We start from the raw sequence: 15288 nt of genomic DNA on the forward strand, positions 1-15288 counted from the left end.
GCCATATTGTTTATGCTATGTAAAGGTAAATGTCTTGCGGAACAGTTTCACATCTACAAAGCAAAACTCATGACAAAAAAAAAAAAAAATTAAAAAAATGGGGCTTTGCACATGTTTTGAATGTAGAAATAAAAGTAAAAATTAACTGAATTGTGTGAATGCTAGAAATGTGTAGAGGGGCCTTATCAACACTGACATCCCTCACCGAGGCATGCTGTGCGCTGAGATATTTGGACATATATGCGGGGATTTTACCTGCATGGGTAGCGGCTGGATGCCAGCGTTATCGTCATCCTCCGAGTCGCTGCTCACTTCTGGCCTGGTGCTGCTTTCTGACACTGGCAGCAGCGGCAGCAGCGTCTGCAGGGCCCGGAGGTACAACAGGAGACCCTCCTCTGATAGTGAGCCTGCCAACGCGCATCATTCATCATTACCGCGCACATTAACCCATCTCCCACTCTATAAATCAGTCTCATTACCACACAGAGGAATGTACAGGAGAAACAAGTACAGCACAAGCATGAGCCTGTGTGTTCAGCTCTAAACTCCCACTGACCTAGGCGGTTCTCCCCTGCAGAGAGGACAAAATAAAACAGCCATGGTGCTTGGCTCTGTGCTGCTGAAGAGGAGTCGATCGTGGCCTTAAGGGAGCTCAGGAAAGCCTCGAAAGGGAATGAGTGACGGAAGTCTGATAGTGCCGGGATAAAGAAGTGAAAGATCTGCTCAGTAAACGGAGCAGAGATGAACTCCTCGGTAAAAGCCGCAAATACAAACTGCCTGTAACATGACAGACAAAGCAGATATTAGTACACTGTGTGAAATCCTAACAAAATAAAAATAATATCAAAATACTGTTTGCTCATCGATAAATTCACTAAAGTATGGGTTGATTTAACATCTCCCTGCTCTTTCTACTGTGTGACTTCTCCAATATTGTCTCTCCAAACAGTGCTGCTTTGTGTAGCCTGGTCACACACATCTGGCGAGCCAAGTCAGATAATTAGCTGTTAGAGCCAGTATGTACACAAGTTCCTCTCACTCCCGTCTTGCTTTTCTTCAAAGAAGAAAAGAAGTCCTCTCGTCGTTTGTTATTAAGAATGTCTCAAACCAAGAGACAAACAGGCTGGTATTCTGCACTCCAGCGAGCAAGCAAGTCTGGGAAACTTTTATGGCTTGTTGTAAATTGGTCTGTGAAGCAATTACTGCTTCACTATTGACAAGAGGGACAAAAACTGGTGTAGTTTGTCTGATTGGCTTAATGGATGATTTTAAAAGAATTCAACAGAGACAAACACCTTCTGTTCCTGCTATTATGCCGCTATCGTCTCCACTGTTTACTGTATGTGCCGGGCGTTCTGCAGAATTGTGTAACTTTTGAGACAATTCCTTCAGTAAATAGTTAAACAATACAGGGCAAACTAAGTTTTTTGAATGCCACTGCTTATTGTTTTAGCTTACTTTCCCAAAAAGTGAAAATAGCAGCGCTGTCTTCTTTTTTTGGAGATGCATGCACTAATTTCTCTAAAACTGTCCTTCAGACAATCATCATTGTACGACAAATACTAGCAGGTAATCTTTTAGGGGCGTCTTTCTTGTCGCATCCTGTGCAAATGTTCCTGTTCTCCTGCTTTGCTCACTGTACCTTGCGCCTGTTGTGCAGGAGGAGTAGGTAAAGTGCAGAGGTTTGAGGATGTGCTCCAACAGTGTGCTTGCCAGGGGGATAGTGGGAGCGTCGCTGTACTCCAGACTGGAAGGGAGCCTGTGATTCACAAGAATATACAGCGACCTGTAGTATCCTGATGAGAGGACAGAGAGAAGAATTAACACTCAAAATAATTATCTGAGAAAACGCTAATGTAATTACGTATTTAATATAAACATATTAAAAAAAGAAATCTTCCTGTTTGCAGTAACTGAAATGTTGTAAAAATGAGTCCCTTAAACCTAACATTCAGGCTAAAAAGTAGGATTTTTTTCAGATGTAATGCTAAAAAATGTTTCGTGCAGACAACAATGACTAACTTTAAACCGTGCTTTTGAAATGACTCATGCTTCTGGGAAATTGTCAGTACTTGAAATACACTTGACTTGAATGTAATCCTGTACCAGTCACAACATGAACTGCCCTGTACTGATAAAAAACACTGACAAAATTATATTGACACACATTCAAGATCTCTGCACACCCCTTATTGTTTAATAATTTGGTCTCAACAGGTTTATTTGCACCTATGCTGCAGGAATCTGTGTGTCACTGACATTTCTTTTCTTTCTATAAAAAGAAGAAAAAAAAAAATCCTGACCGCAGACTCACAACAGAGATAAAAGTTAAGCCAGTGAGCTTACCTTTCTGTACCATGTAGTGCAAAATCTGCTCGAGTAATGAAGCTACATTATTAGCATCTGGAATAACGGGAAGATAGGTTCTCTCTGTAGAAAAGATTTCTAGCATTCGCATGGGAACTGCAACATTTAAACTGTCATCCGTGCAGCTCTGCAAGAGTCTAAAAGACAGGAGAGAGCGACAAGAGTGATAATGGCAACTTCTGTTACAGATATCCCATCAGCTTTTGCATTTATGCATCTGTAAGAAAATTATTTATTTCCAATACCTGCAGCAGAAGCCTAAGATCCTCTTGATCTGAAACACGCATGTCTTCTTCTGTGGGCCAACCAACAGCTTCACAAACTGGCCGTTGTGCTTCACCAGGTTCTGGCACAGCCATATCTTTATCAACACACAGGTAGACACAGTTTTGGTCTTTGGCAAACACAACTTTTTAATATATTAGCATCTATTAAATCTATTGATACAACCAAAGGGCCTAAGGCTCGGGGTTTTTTTTGTCTTCTCACCAATCTATGGGCATCCACACTCTGTCTGTAGAAAAATATTAATTGTCTTGATAAGAGGCAGAGACCAACGCCATCCAGGGCGTGTTGAGCTCCTCCCGACTGCGTCTGGCTGACACGCTCGTCAAACTTTGCCCGCTGTATGGCATACTGGAGAAAGAAAGTCACAGGTCACACACTGTAAACACTCTGTTTGAGCAGACTTGGTACAAAAACAGAAATGCTGCTACCACAAATCAATACGGTTCCCAAAACAAGAAAGAAAATGTGATCACCACATTTGCATTTTAACAGAAACAACAAGATGCAGCATCAACTTCTTTTAAGTAAGGTAACACAATATCATTGCTGTAACTGTCTGTGGACCAACCGACTTCCTGATGAGATGCAGAAGTTCACAATTTTGCCTAAAGCCACATGTTTATTTCTGATCTTTGAAGCCAAAAACACTCATCACAAGGACGAAGTTAAGGTTGCGAAAAAACTTGCTATTTCCCACACCATCAAATAGGCAGTGTCATTCATTAGCCAGCTGTATGTTAGAGGGTTTCACATGTCATCGCATGCAATGTCACTAGAATTATGTAATGTATGAAATGTGCTTGCAGACATACCTGTTTTTTCAAGTCTTGGTAACCGCGTACATAGGACTGAATGATAATGGCGTTCTTCAGTCGTCTTCTTTCATCCTGAGCAAATTAAAGCAAAATTTACAAATGCTTGATTGTGCTACTTGCTGCCAATGGTAGCACAACCAGTTATTAAGTTTAGGGGGCAATTGCTTTTTGACATACTATATGGACAGATTTGGATAACTTTCTTCCCTTAATAAATGAAATAACTACTTAAAAAAAAAACTGCATTCTGTATTTTCTTGGGCCTTTGTTTAATATTAATCTGAAGCATGTAAGTGTGATATACAGAAAAAGAAATCAAGGAGAAAAAAGCTTTGCAGCACTACACTAGTTTCAACGTCATGCTGACTGTCACAAAGAAATGTGACGTTTATATTTATGAACGCAAACAAATATACTCCTTTTTCATTAATATTTCATGTTTCTTTGCAAGACCAAGCTGGGTGAAACAATGAAAGAACTGACTTTTCAAAATTGTAAATAGTATGAGCTGCAAAATTTTAAAGGGCACAAACAAAAGACTTCAGAAGAGACATTACTTCTCTTTTCCGTCTCTCTTCTTGAGTGCGGTGCAACAGTGATGCCTTCTCCTCCTGAAAAGCAACAAAGATTATTATAAAAATGCAACACAACAACACGTTTTAACCACATCTGTTAAGCATAGAGCTATGTGTGGTTTGTTAATGGCAGCAGATGTATTCCCAGTTTTGAGATGCCACTTACCTTTTTACTCGCTCCTCCAAGGGACACCTTGGGTCTTGTCTTGAAATCTCCCTCAAAGCTGAACATCGTTAGATTTTTTCCATGGACTGACTGACTCGAAGGCTTACTCTAATTTCTGAAAGAGAAAATGAAACAGACCAGTCGTGATGACTTGACTGCCAACTTATAAACAATTAACTTCGGCTAACAGTTTCTCCGACCACGACACTATAAAGCTACGTTTGCAGGCCATATTTTTAGTAGCAAAATTAAACGATTATGAACAGTCAAAGCGGACAACAGTTGAACAACATCACAGGAGGTCAAGTTCAGCCAGACCTTCAGTTTGAATGCAACAATAGTTAGCTAACCGGTTAACTTAGCCGGTTAGCTAATGACTCAGCAGCTGCTAGGGGCTTTAACAAGCCTGCTTCCTCTAAACGACCCCAACAATGAGACACCATATTAAAGCTCATTTATTCGTGACATTTCGTAGCAAGGACAACGTATGTGCAAGCAGCATGATTTTGCTGACGTTAGCAATGCAGCTAACTAGCTGGGCAGCTAAACGCTGAGGCAGGCTAACTTTCCGGGGGGGTGTCTTCCTACCCTACCCGCATGTCCTTTTGACATCATTTCTTTTGAAGGACACACATCTGAGAAAAATAAGCAGCAATGTATGAATCGTTTACCTTCGACTTTTGAGCTAAGAAGTGAGACAGACACTACAACACTGAGAAGGATGTTTACGTTTCTCCAAACGTCAAGTCTTCTTTTCCTGCTCTCTCTAGAAATCAACACAACACCGGAGAGCAGCCTGCATCCGGTTCCTGCAAAGCGAGGCAGCTGATTGGACAGAATGTCTGTCAATACCGTCTCTAAGACCCGCCCTTCTACTAGAGCCATTGAGAAGGTTCTCGGGCTACAGCATGAGTGTGTGTTTGGGTTGAATTTGTCATTTTGCGAGGACCTTCGTGTATTTTTTAGGGAAAAAACACGAAAAAAACACCATTAACTTTTAACCTGATGAGTCTGGGATAGATGTTTAGATTATGGTTAGTGTCCTCTAAAGTAAGGGAAACATGAACCAAGGTCATTAAAGTTAACTAAAGCTAACCATTTTAGGTAATTAAAATAAACAATAAAACTTAGACTAAGGTAAGGGCCAAAACAAATACAGATTATTAGAAAAAAAATATGATTGGACAACACTGAATTTTTTTAAAGCATTGGGCAGAGTGAAAGGCAGTGTGGCAGGTGGAGATGAGTGTCAGAGGTGATTTGTGACAGAATGATAGCACCAAGAGTTAAAGGGAACATGAGACCTCCTGGGGTTTAATGTTTGGAGATAGTTGCACTGATGAAAACACAAGACACTGAGCTGCAGCTGTTTAGAACTGAAAATACTAGATTTACCTTGGGAGTGACAAGGATGGACAGGATTAGAAATTAATATGTTGAAGGGACAGCTCAGGTTGAGCAGTTTGGACACAAAGAGAGGAGAGGCCAAGATGGTTTGGACATGTGCAGAGAAGAGACGGGATATGTGGACAAGAGATACTGGATAAAAGATGCTGAATTTTGAGTTGCCAGGTAGGAGGAAAAGAGGAAGGCATGCAGAGGGTCAGTGTGACGAAAGATACTAGGGATGGGGTGAGATGTTGGGGTGACCTCTAATGGCAACCAAAACAACTGAAAGCAGACAACTATATGGTAAATGATATCACGTGCAATAGAATAATAGCTGAAAAAAGTTAATTTTAAAAAGTGAAGAAAAAAATTTAAGGAGTGAATTAACTGACTTCAGACTAGCTTCATGAAGCAGGTCACTGAAGCCTGAGGAACCCTGAGGGCAAAAAGATCAAAGAGGAAATATCCTGAGTGTTAGTCTTTGTGAGTTTGGTCATATCTGTTAACAAAACCAGCCTGATGAGGCATTGATGCACATGTTTATTTATATCTGGGATGTCTGTGAGTCAACTGATTTCATCAGGTGTTGTGTTTATATTGTAATACCTGCTCTGAACTACATAAATCATCCACTTATCTCATTCAAGAGGTGTTGGAGTCTATCCCAGCTGTCGCTGGGTGAAAGGTGTGGTATACCCTGACACAGTACTAACAGTGAGGCTGTCATGGTCCTTGGATTTTTTTTTGACAGTGTTTTAAAGCTGTGGACTTGCTTTCCATGTGTTATTCTTGAGCTTTTGTTTTAATAGTTCTGCATGATTTTCATGGTTTTAGTTTGTTTATATTTTTTTATTTCAGTTATCCTGCCTCCTTTCTCCTTATTATAAATTATTTGTCTTCATATTTGTTTATTTCCTGTTTTATTTTGGTCATTCTTTGTCTGTTGTGTATTTTTTTAAGCTTACTTCTCTTGCGTCGTTATCCTGATTTAGTTTAGGTGTGTTTTGTTCCTGTTAGACCTCAGGATGTCTGCATATATTAAAAGACTGTTTGTATTAGTTGCCTGTAAGTGGTCCTGTGTCGATCGCCAGTTTGGCTCAATGGGCTTCAGAAACACCAAAATAAATGTTTGTTTTTTGGTTTTTTTGTTAGATATTTATAAATTTGTTGACTTTATCCTGTTTTGTTTTGTTTTTTTCTCCGGGACTTGTACATACATGAAGAGGGGAGGGGAAAAAAGACTTTTGGAAACACATGGAAAATGTGATAAAAATAAAGATACTTACATTTCAGTTTTTCTGTGAACTCTCTGGACTTTTCAGGAATTTTATCATTAAAGAGGAAATTAATAGTTCAATGTTAATAAATATATACTTTTTATCCTTAAGTTATCCTTACCATTGATATAGAGAAAGCAAAATTAAAACCAGAGGAGAGTTCTGCTTTGAATTTTATTTTTGGTCCATATATAGGCTTCTGATGACCTCAGCCCTGCTGCTATTCTAGTAATAGTGTTACTGCATGATTGGTCATTGAAACTGTACTGTGCTTATTTTTATCTGAGCTCAAACGAACTCCCGGAAAAGTAGATTTTCTACAGGAAAAGTACATTTAAATAACAATGTTGACAACAATTTCCAGTAATTTGGCATGCACCTTTTTTAATCTTATGTTTATTTTTGAAGAAATACCTTTTGTTCTCAAAAATACTGAAATTAGTTTTACACAAACATGATTTTTGTGAATGCGGTTCAGAGGTCGTGTTGCTTCTACACTCTGTACCTCTGTGATCTCACACCTGTTTTTTTCCAATATCAGTGCTTTTAATAATCAGAAAGGCTAACATTACTGAAAATGTCAGACTAACATTCATAATAAGAATAATAAGATTAAATTCTTTTAGTAGAGTCAACAGATAAAAAAAAATCTGCGCACATGGCACACAGATCAGATTTGTTTTTTGCTTATTTTTTGGTCAAACTGTTGAAATGCACAAATTTTTTGATATTAAAAACCAAGTGTTGCACATTTGATATGAGGAAAAAAAATATTTTAAGCATTTAAATTAAAAATTGTAGTGAAACCTCATTTTTCCATTTAGAATGGAAATTCTGCTTTGAGGACCTTTCATATATTTAGACAAACTTTTTGATTCAGCTGATTTCTTTGAAACTCTGGCAAATTTCGTGTGGAAGGTGAAAGATAACTTTAATACACAAAAGGTCACTGTCGATGATTGTTAATGATAATAATACCATATGATTCAATTCCCCTAACAGAGCCAACAGAACGTGTAAAAGGGACACGCAAGTCTCTGAATGTCATCATTGTTTTAATAAACAAAGAGCAAAAACCTCCCCACTCTGAACATTTCATAAAACGGCACAGTAGCTTTGTGGTGGTTTTGAAAAGTGCACATGCAGTCTGAGATTGAGGTATTTATGAGAGCCGTTAAAGACAAACTATATAGGTCGCATGAATTGACTTAAAAAGATGATGTTGTATTAAAATTGTGCAGGGAGACGCCAAATCCGAAATTAAACAAATTAGATTTAAGTTAAAGAAATAACGTGTAAAATGCTCGAATAATGAATATTTTATTGTTATTATTATTTTTTAATATTTATTATTATCATTTATGATGTTTGTGTTAAAATAACAATCACGAATTAAAGGTCATAAGAAGCTTCCTGTCGTCATTAGACTGGATAATGAGTGTGAACACTGACAATAATTGTCGGATATGGATATAATTGTACTAAAATATATCTATATGACCGCTAATGCATAGTAGTGTATAATAGAAGTACTACCCTTTTGGCACATGTCAACAAATTGCCTGCGCCTTCAGGCTCACCGTGTAACACTTTTGTCTGAGACGAAAACCTCGATATCGAATTTAGTAAAGGGGTTGGATCCTTGGTGTTATTTTAAGTCGCTCACTCGTAATTGCACTGATATATCTGACACCGACATCAAAGATTTCCCTTAAATAGAAAACAAATGTCGTGGAAATTGTACAAAATCAGTATAAAATTCCCGGTTTTGCCAGTTTGAGCGAATTCTGCATTTATTGCGTTAAAAGAGACAGGGCGGGTTCCTTTAAACCGCCTTTTCATAATGAACACATTTACCAAAGGTAATTAATATATAAACTATCTCGATTTGTCACTTTGATTTGTATTTTAGTTAATTGTGAAAGTAATTACGGAGCAAATTAACAGCTTTCAGGAAAGAAAAGGGTTTTAGGGTCAGTTTCCATTGGGCTCCTTATTAATTTTCTCTCTCCTGGATGTGATGAAAAGGAGCTATAAATCTGCGTGATCGGCGAAGGCCAATACTAAATGGCTCCATATTTCACCGCTGCTTTAATAGAAATATTCATGTGGGCTCCTTAATGAAATTAAACCCGTGGTGAGGGACAAGGCGCAGAATAAGAGTCCGGCTGTTGTAAAAAATCAGACAGAAGGCTGATAAAGTGCGTTTAATCGTTGAGGAATATGCAAAAGAAAACTTGTGTTTCGGCAACTCGCATCTGCTAAATATTCCGAGGTGGAGATGTTAATTAAACCCATGGCAATATCATAATAATTTTAAACCACCCTCTTTAATGCCTGCTCAGATTGAACGAGAGTTGCTGTGGGCATCTGGACCGGATATTTGGATTGATTTTTTTAATGCGCTGTTTTCAGAAACATTTTGGTAAAATATTCACAAGTCAATACATTCGAGACTCTAGTACAACATCTTCACATCGTCAACATCTGCGCATTTTCTCGCAGAAATGCTCGAAGCGCATTTGATCGTCTCCTCTCTGTCATACCTCCTCTCTCCTCCACGTTTCCACGCAGGCCCGCGTCCCACACACCCACATCAATCTCCCCCTTATCATTCTGTAATTGCTCGTGATCATCAAGGTCCACAATTAAATGGCGATCCTTTACTTCAAAACTACCCGGTGACTTGTTGATTTCCCCCGAGCAAATAAACGTCCCCGGAGTGCGGTTAGCTGATGAATTGACAAAAACTAATCAGCTTTATTGGTAGACCAGTTAAGGGCAACGGGGTGTCAATAATTCTCATTTTGACCTCCTCTTCCATTAACTTTAAGTGGCTTATTAGACCCACGTCACCCGGAGCCACGGGCCGATTACATCTCTCTCCTCATCACATTTTAAGGCTTTCAAATGCAAAATTTGTCGATGCCTCCTTGTTGATTTTTTAAAAAACATCAAACCATCCGTATTATTCGTCACAGTTCAGGGATTCTATTTTTTAAGGTTACAATTAATAATAAGTTATAAAAATCAACAACGTAAACGCTACAAGCAGAGACGCATGGACCTAATTAATTCAGATGCATAGCGCCATTGTAACGTGTCGCTGTGCGTCAGTCACCTTCAGGTTTTGGAGCGACAGAAGGAGGGCTTTTACTTAAATTTCCCTGTTGGCCTATGTGGCTCACTTTTGCCTATGCAGTTTTTTTCCCCCTGAATTTAATGGGTCACTGTTGTCAAGACAGCCACAAATCACTTCACGTGTAAGGTCTGAAAATTGAGTTGGCGTCATAATCCAACTCGACCTATGCGCTTCGTAATATCCCCCCTTATTATCACGGCTATCGTAAGTATGCTTTGTTTTGTTCTGCTTCGGCTAAACCATGTCCCGTCCTCAAATGAACCATGAAGCATGCAGGCCCAAAGACAGAGCTCACCTCTGGAAACGGAATTGTTCTATTTTTATCTGCTCTTGCAGTAGTAATGCGTGTATTCGCTCAATTCTAAGAAAACAGGGATTTTAATACGTGGTTTCTAATGAAATAATATATTTAAATATAAATATATATTTGCTGTCTTTCAAAGTTAAACCAATACTACCAGCTCACTTCTAATCGAAGAAGGTCCTGTATTTTATAAATAGTCACACTGGAAACATGCCAGCCTAAACCTGCTGCTGAAGAATTGCGCATATAAGCAAAATTAGCATCCAGCTGACCAAAAACAGAAAAATATTTCTGTCTGCATCGTTTTTTCCCTCAGTAATGGCAATATTTTATGGAAACAGTAACTCTGCCAGCGCCGTGCTTACAGCAGGGAGGCTTTGTTGGGTGCGCAGTGACGCTTCGGACAGCCCCCTGCCAGAGGGCTGCACCAATCGCCTCCTTCTGACAGGAATTAAGTGTGACACGGAGTTCCTCTCACACACTCCGGATCCCATCATAACTTTAGAGAGGTGGGGAAACGGCTGTGGCTTCTCCTTCAGTCTGAGCAGCAGTGGCGAGAAGGACGCGCACCGGGTCACCGATGGAGAAATCCAAAAACTTTCGCATTGACGCGCTTTTAGCAGTCGATACACCCAAGGCGCAGACCTCGCCGCTGGCGCTTGTCACTTCCCTGTCTTCCTCCTCCTCCATCCCATCGTCTGGAAGTGTGGCAGCCGCGGAGCTGACCACCAGTGCCGATTCTTTACGCGCCGACACGCCGTCTCCGCCGAGGATTCCCACCTGCGGGTTGATTCCCAAACCGGGTTTCCTCAACAGCCCGCACAGCATGGTTGGATTACATCCGCAGAGCACGGCAGGGATTCCAGCACAGGCTCTCTACGGTCATCCCATGTACACCTACTCGGCTGCTGCGCTTACAGGCCAACACCCTGCCCTGTCCTACTCCTATCCACACGGCTCTCATCACCACCACACCAGCGATCCCATTAAACTGACAGCCAGCACCTTCCAGCTGGACCACTGGCTCCGGGTCTCCACGGCCGGGATGATGCTCCCCAAAATGTCTGACTTTAATTGTGAGTAGCAGTTTCATGACACAATATTTTGGCAATTTCAAATCCCTCACTTTGAGTAAAACCCCAAAATATTATTCAGCCCTTGGTTGTGGTGTAGTCTGCTTTATATCTTGTTTAACAGAATATCTTGAAGAGTAAAAATAATGCTGGCCTAGATGCCCATAAACTGTGATTTAACTTGGAAAAAAAGTTCGATTTGGGAATTTCTGGTGCACAATTTCTATCAGATATTATCGTCTGAAGGGAACTGTGCGTGACACACTGATGCTTTTTCATAGAGGAACTAAAATGGACAGATAATGGACAGTGGGAAAGTGGCAGAGGAGTGTGAAACCCACAGTCGACATGCTATTTGCTCACCAGATACTGCCTTTTTGTTTCTGCTCGTTTTAACAGATTTGCTCAAAACTGGGTGGCAAATAGCTTGTCTGTGGATGTATTGATGGCGAGACAAGCTTGCTGTTTGAGAGAACAAGGACGCATAATAAATAGCCTATACTGCCGACTCCTCTTTTTCTTTTCAAAGTATCCTCTTTGATGATTGTGAATATTTGAATATGATGGCTTTCTTTACATAAAATGCATGACAGAAATTGCTGAATGTGTGAAAGCTGACTTCTTCTTTTTTTTAATATATATATTCATGCAGCTCAGGCGCAGTCCAACTTACTTGGAAAGTGCCGAAGACCAAGAACTGCATTCACGAGTCAGCAGCTGCTGGAACTGGAGCATCAGTTCAAACTGAATAAGTACCTGTCAAGACCAAAGCGCTTTGAAGTGGCCACCTCCCTCATGCTGACAGAAACTCAGGTAAAACATGACTGCACGACAGCACACACACACACACACACACACACACACACACACACACACACACACACACACACACATATATATATATATATATATATATATATATATATATATATATATATATATATATATATATATATAAAAAACTAGAATTTTGCAGAATGATTGAAAGAGTTTGTGTTTAGTATTTGATATGAAAAAATATTTTCTAGCATGTATATGAATGATAACTTTAAGTTATGATAACTTAATTTTTCAACTGGTGTTTCTAAACTCTCAGAATGGAAATTCGGCTTTAAAAAAATCTTTTAACTTAAATTTTTTTATATATATATATCGATTAAAGCTGATTTTACTATATTCTACAGATATTTTGAAACACTGCATTACATTTCAGGCGGAAGGATGACTGCAATACCCAAAAGGTCAATGTCAGGCGCACGGGTGACTTTTACGCGCCGATAGCACCTTCATTCCTGTGCTATTTTTAGTATTTTTGGAGAATTTTATGAGTTCATGCATAGGCTAATATTGCACATTGAGTGTGGTAGAAAATTAAAGGATAGGGAGAAGTTGACGATTTGTTGCCCAAGTTTCCTTCACACCAGTTTAAATCATTTATTCTGCCCTTTTCCAGGTTAAAATCTGGTTCCAGAACAGACGCATGAAGTGGAAGAGAAGCAAGAAGGCAAAAGAGCAGGCCGCCCAGGAGGCCGAGAAGCAGAAAGGTTCCAAGGGCGGCCAAGAGAAATCAGACGGACTCGAACAGTCGGATTATCACAGCAAGACGGACTCAAAAAATGGCAGAATAAGAGATTTCAGGGACAGTGACGACGACGAAGGCGAAAATTTCCTGTACAACTCGTCAGACTGCTCTTCGGACGACGAGAGGAATCACAACAGTGACATAAGTCCGCAGCCTTGAAGCTTGGAGCAAAAGGGCGAAGGCAGCGTTTTCCATTTCTAGTGACTCTGGGGGGGCTTTCGCTGTAAAATGCAGTTAGATGCATGTAATCCAACCTCTAATCACCTACTTGGAATTGTGGAGATTTTTGTTTTTGTTATGAAAATAATAAAATGTAGGTCAAGATTAGACCCTCGTGTCATAAACAAGCAATAAAGCAGAAGATTTGCGGTTTATATCGTGCAGCACCCGGCTATAGGTAAAACTGTGACGTAGCCTATTGCATGGTTATATGCAAACGCTGTAAACTGGCTCAGGATTTTGCAATATCCACCTGCTGTGATGGTTAGTTTATCAGCAATAATCTTTCAATTATATCCTATCCTATATCCCTTACACTTAATAGTGGCTCTTTTATTTTTGTTCTTTGTGATGTTTTACTTCCTCGGTGCCATATCACACTGGAAAAATGTTATGTTTATTTTTCTATCTGTATTTATAAAACGTACATATAATACATCTTACTTATAATACATCTGCATGCTAAATTATTGTTTAGCGTCTTGGCAAACAATGTGAAATAAAGTGTTTTGGGTTTTTTTTTCCTATATAAAACTATTTTCTTTCTTGCAAACGCACTCCCTCTGATTTATGATTTTGCTCGCAGTGTGTTTCCGGACAGAGGCTTGTGTTTTCCTCCTTGCTCTGACAGGTCGGGTCATGGGAATTACTGTTAATAGCGCTGTCAGATCTGTGCAAACGTGCAGTGTGAGCAAACAGCAAGGAGGCAGTCAGACGGAGGAAACATTTCACACCACACTAGCAATGGGCTCGTATTAATAAAGCGTTTTAAAGGCGTGTTAAGCGACAAACTTGGCTGCTCAGGCACTATTTTCAGTACTGAAATCATTCAAACTCATAAACTCAGCTTAACAAAATATAAATAATTGACTATTGACCTCACAGGATGCGCGTTTGTGGAAAATGGGCAGTATTGGTGCAAATATTTTGAGCAATAATAATTTAATAATAAGAATATATTCTAATCCGTGTAACATCTAAATTCCATGAGCTAACAGCTATAAATTGTAATCATAGATCATATATATATATATGTGTGTGTGTGTGTGCAGGCCAAATAATCTAGCGCCTAGTTTTTGGTGAAAATGAGTGGACACCCTCAAATCTCACCGACTGCTAATGTGTTGATATCTAGCCTGACCCTCTTTCAGACAAACCACGTATTTTATTATATTATGTATATCTCAATTAATCCGACTTGGCCTCTGAGGCAGTTTAATAATCCTCGTGTGCGCGCTTTTACGCATGGCTCTATTTCCAGAAAGCAGGGCTAGCGGTGATTTGACGCGTTATCATTTCCTCCGCAGTCATCAGCGTTAATCTATAGCAGGGTCTCACTGATTATGTGCCATTTGTATAGGGATTACTGAAGGATCTGTTAGTTATCTTCTGCTGTTTGCTTTAGCAGACTAAATCAAAGTTCAGCTGAGGGTCAGACCCACACACCAGGTGAGGCTGAAGGAAACTCTCCGGCTCATGGTTGCAGACAATAGCCAGTGTATGGAGTGCACAGTGAGCCTATTGATCCCATTATCTCCACCTCAGCAGCCAAATTCTCAAGCTTTTCCACCAAAATTCTCAACTGACTGAATTGATGAAGTAATTGCGCTCTCTAAAATTACCTGAGACAGCTCGCAACATTTCCCCCGGGTGACCTTAGTGTCCTATTCCTGACCTCAGGGTACTGCTCCGAAGTCTTGGATTGATTCAGGCCACACCAGCGGAGCTAATTAATAGGAGCAAGTATCAAATCTAGCAGATTGATGCTGCTATGCTTACAATGCGGAGAGGCACTGGTGTCAGCTAGCGAACAGTATAGGACAGATTCATGGCTCCAGGTCATTTCATTAAGGCGTGTAAACACCTCTCGGTTCTCTCTGCTCCTACAGCAAATATCCACAAAAGGATAGACATACACAAATATGCAGCAATCAGCCACGTTTAAGGCTGAAAAAGACCAGATTAAAAGTTGCTTTATCATGTGGAAGGTGTAAATAGACTCAGCAAAGCCCAGAAGAATAGACCCAGGTGACCAAACTGTGCAATATTAACTCTTGATGCACACTGCCTCCCCGAGGGCAGTCTCTGAAG

General features: G+C 39.9%; 2 protein-coding genes across 3 annotated transcripts in view; one reads left to right on the top strand and one right to left on the bottom strand.

The window, feature by feature from the left end:
• The window catches only part of ube3c (ubiquitin protein ligase E3C), a 30065-nt gene extending 25050 nt beyond the window's left edge, over positions 1 to 5015 (bottom strand). For both annotated transcript variants that reach the window (XM_085287001.1, XM_085287000.1), the window contains exons 1-10: positions 4883 to 5015; positions 4212 to 4326; positions 4028 to 4081; positions 3468 to 3542; positions 2857 to 3003; positions 2613 to 2728; positions 2347 to 2504; positions 1643 to 1796; positions 557 to 777; positions 256 to 407 (exon numbers count right to left, since the gene is read on the bottom strand). In XM_085287001.1, coding sequence (XP_085143127.1) covers positions 256 to 407; positions 557 to 777; positions 1643 to 1796; positions 2347 to 2504; positions 2613 to 2728; positions 2857 to 3003; positions 3468 to 3542; positions 4028 to 4081; positions 4212 to 4277 — 1143 coding nt within the window. In that variant the 5' untranslated portion in view covers positions 4278 to 4326; positions 4883 to 5015. The remainder of the gene's footprint in view (positions 1 to 255; positions 408 to 556; positions 778 to 1642; positions 1797 to 2346; positions 2505 to 2612; positions 2729 to 2856; positions 3004 to 3467; positions 3543 to 4027; positions 4082 to 4211; positions 4327 to 4882) is intronic.
• A 5858-nt stretch (positions 5016 to 10873) lies between these two features.
• On the top strand, positions 10874 to 13698 carry mnx1 (motor neuron and pancreas homeobox 1). Its single transcript, XM_085285956.1, has 3 exons — positions 10874 to 11399; positions 12049 to 12209; positions 12850 to 13698. The coding sequence occupies exons 1-3, from the start codon at positions 10904 to 10906 to the stop codon at positions 13135 to 13137; spliced, it is 945 nt and encodes a 314-aa protein (XP_085142082.1). The 5' UTR covers positions 10874 to 10903; the 3' UTR covers positions 13138 to 13698.
• Positions 13699 to 15288: the final 1590 nt, after the last annotated feature.

This window comes from Mchenga conophoros, linkage group LG9, assembly GCF_057382185.1.
Source record: "Mchenga conophoros isolate Kocher_MC1m ecotype Shallow Benthic linkage group LG9, M_conophoros_male_GT1.1, whole genome shotgun sequence".
In the NCBI taxonomy this organism is placed as follows: Eukaryota; Metazoa; Chordata; class Actinopteri; order Cichliformes; family Cichlidae; genus Mchenga; species Mchenga conophoros.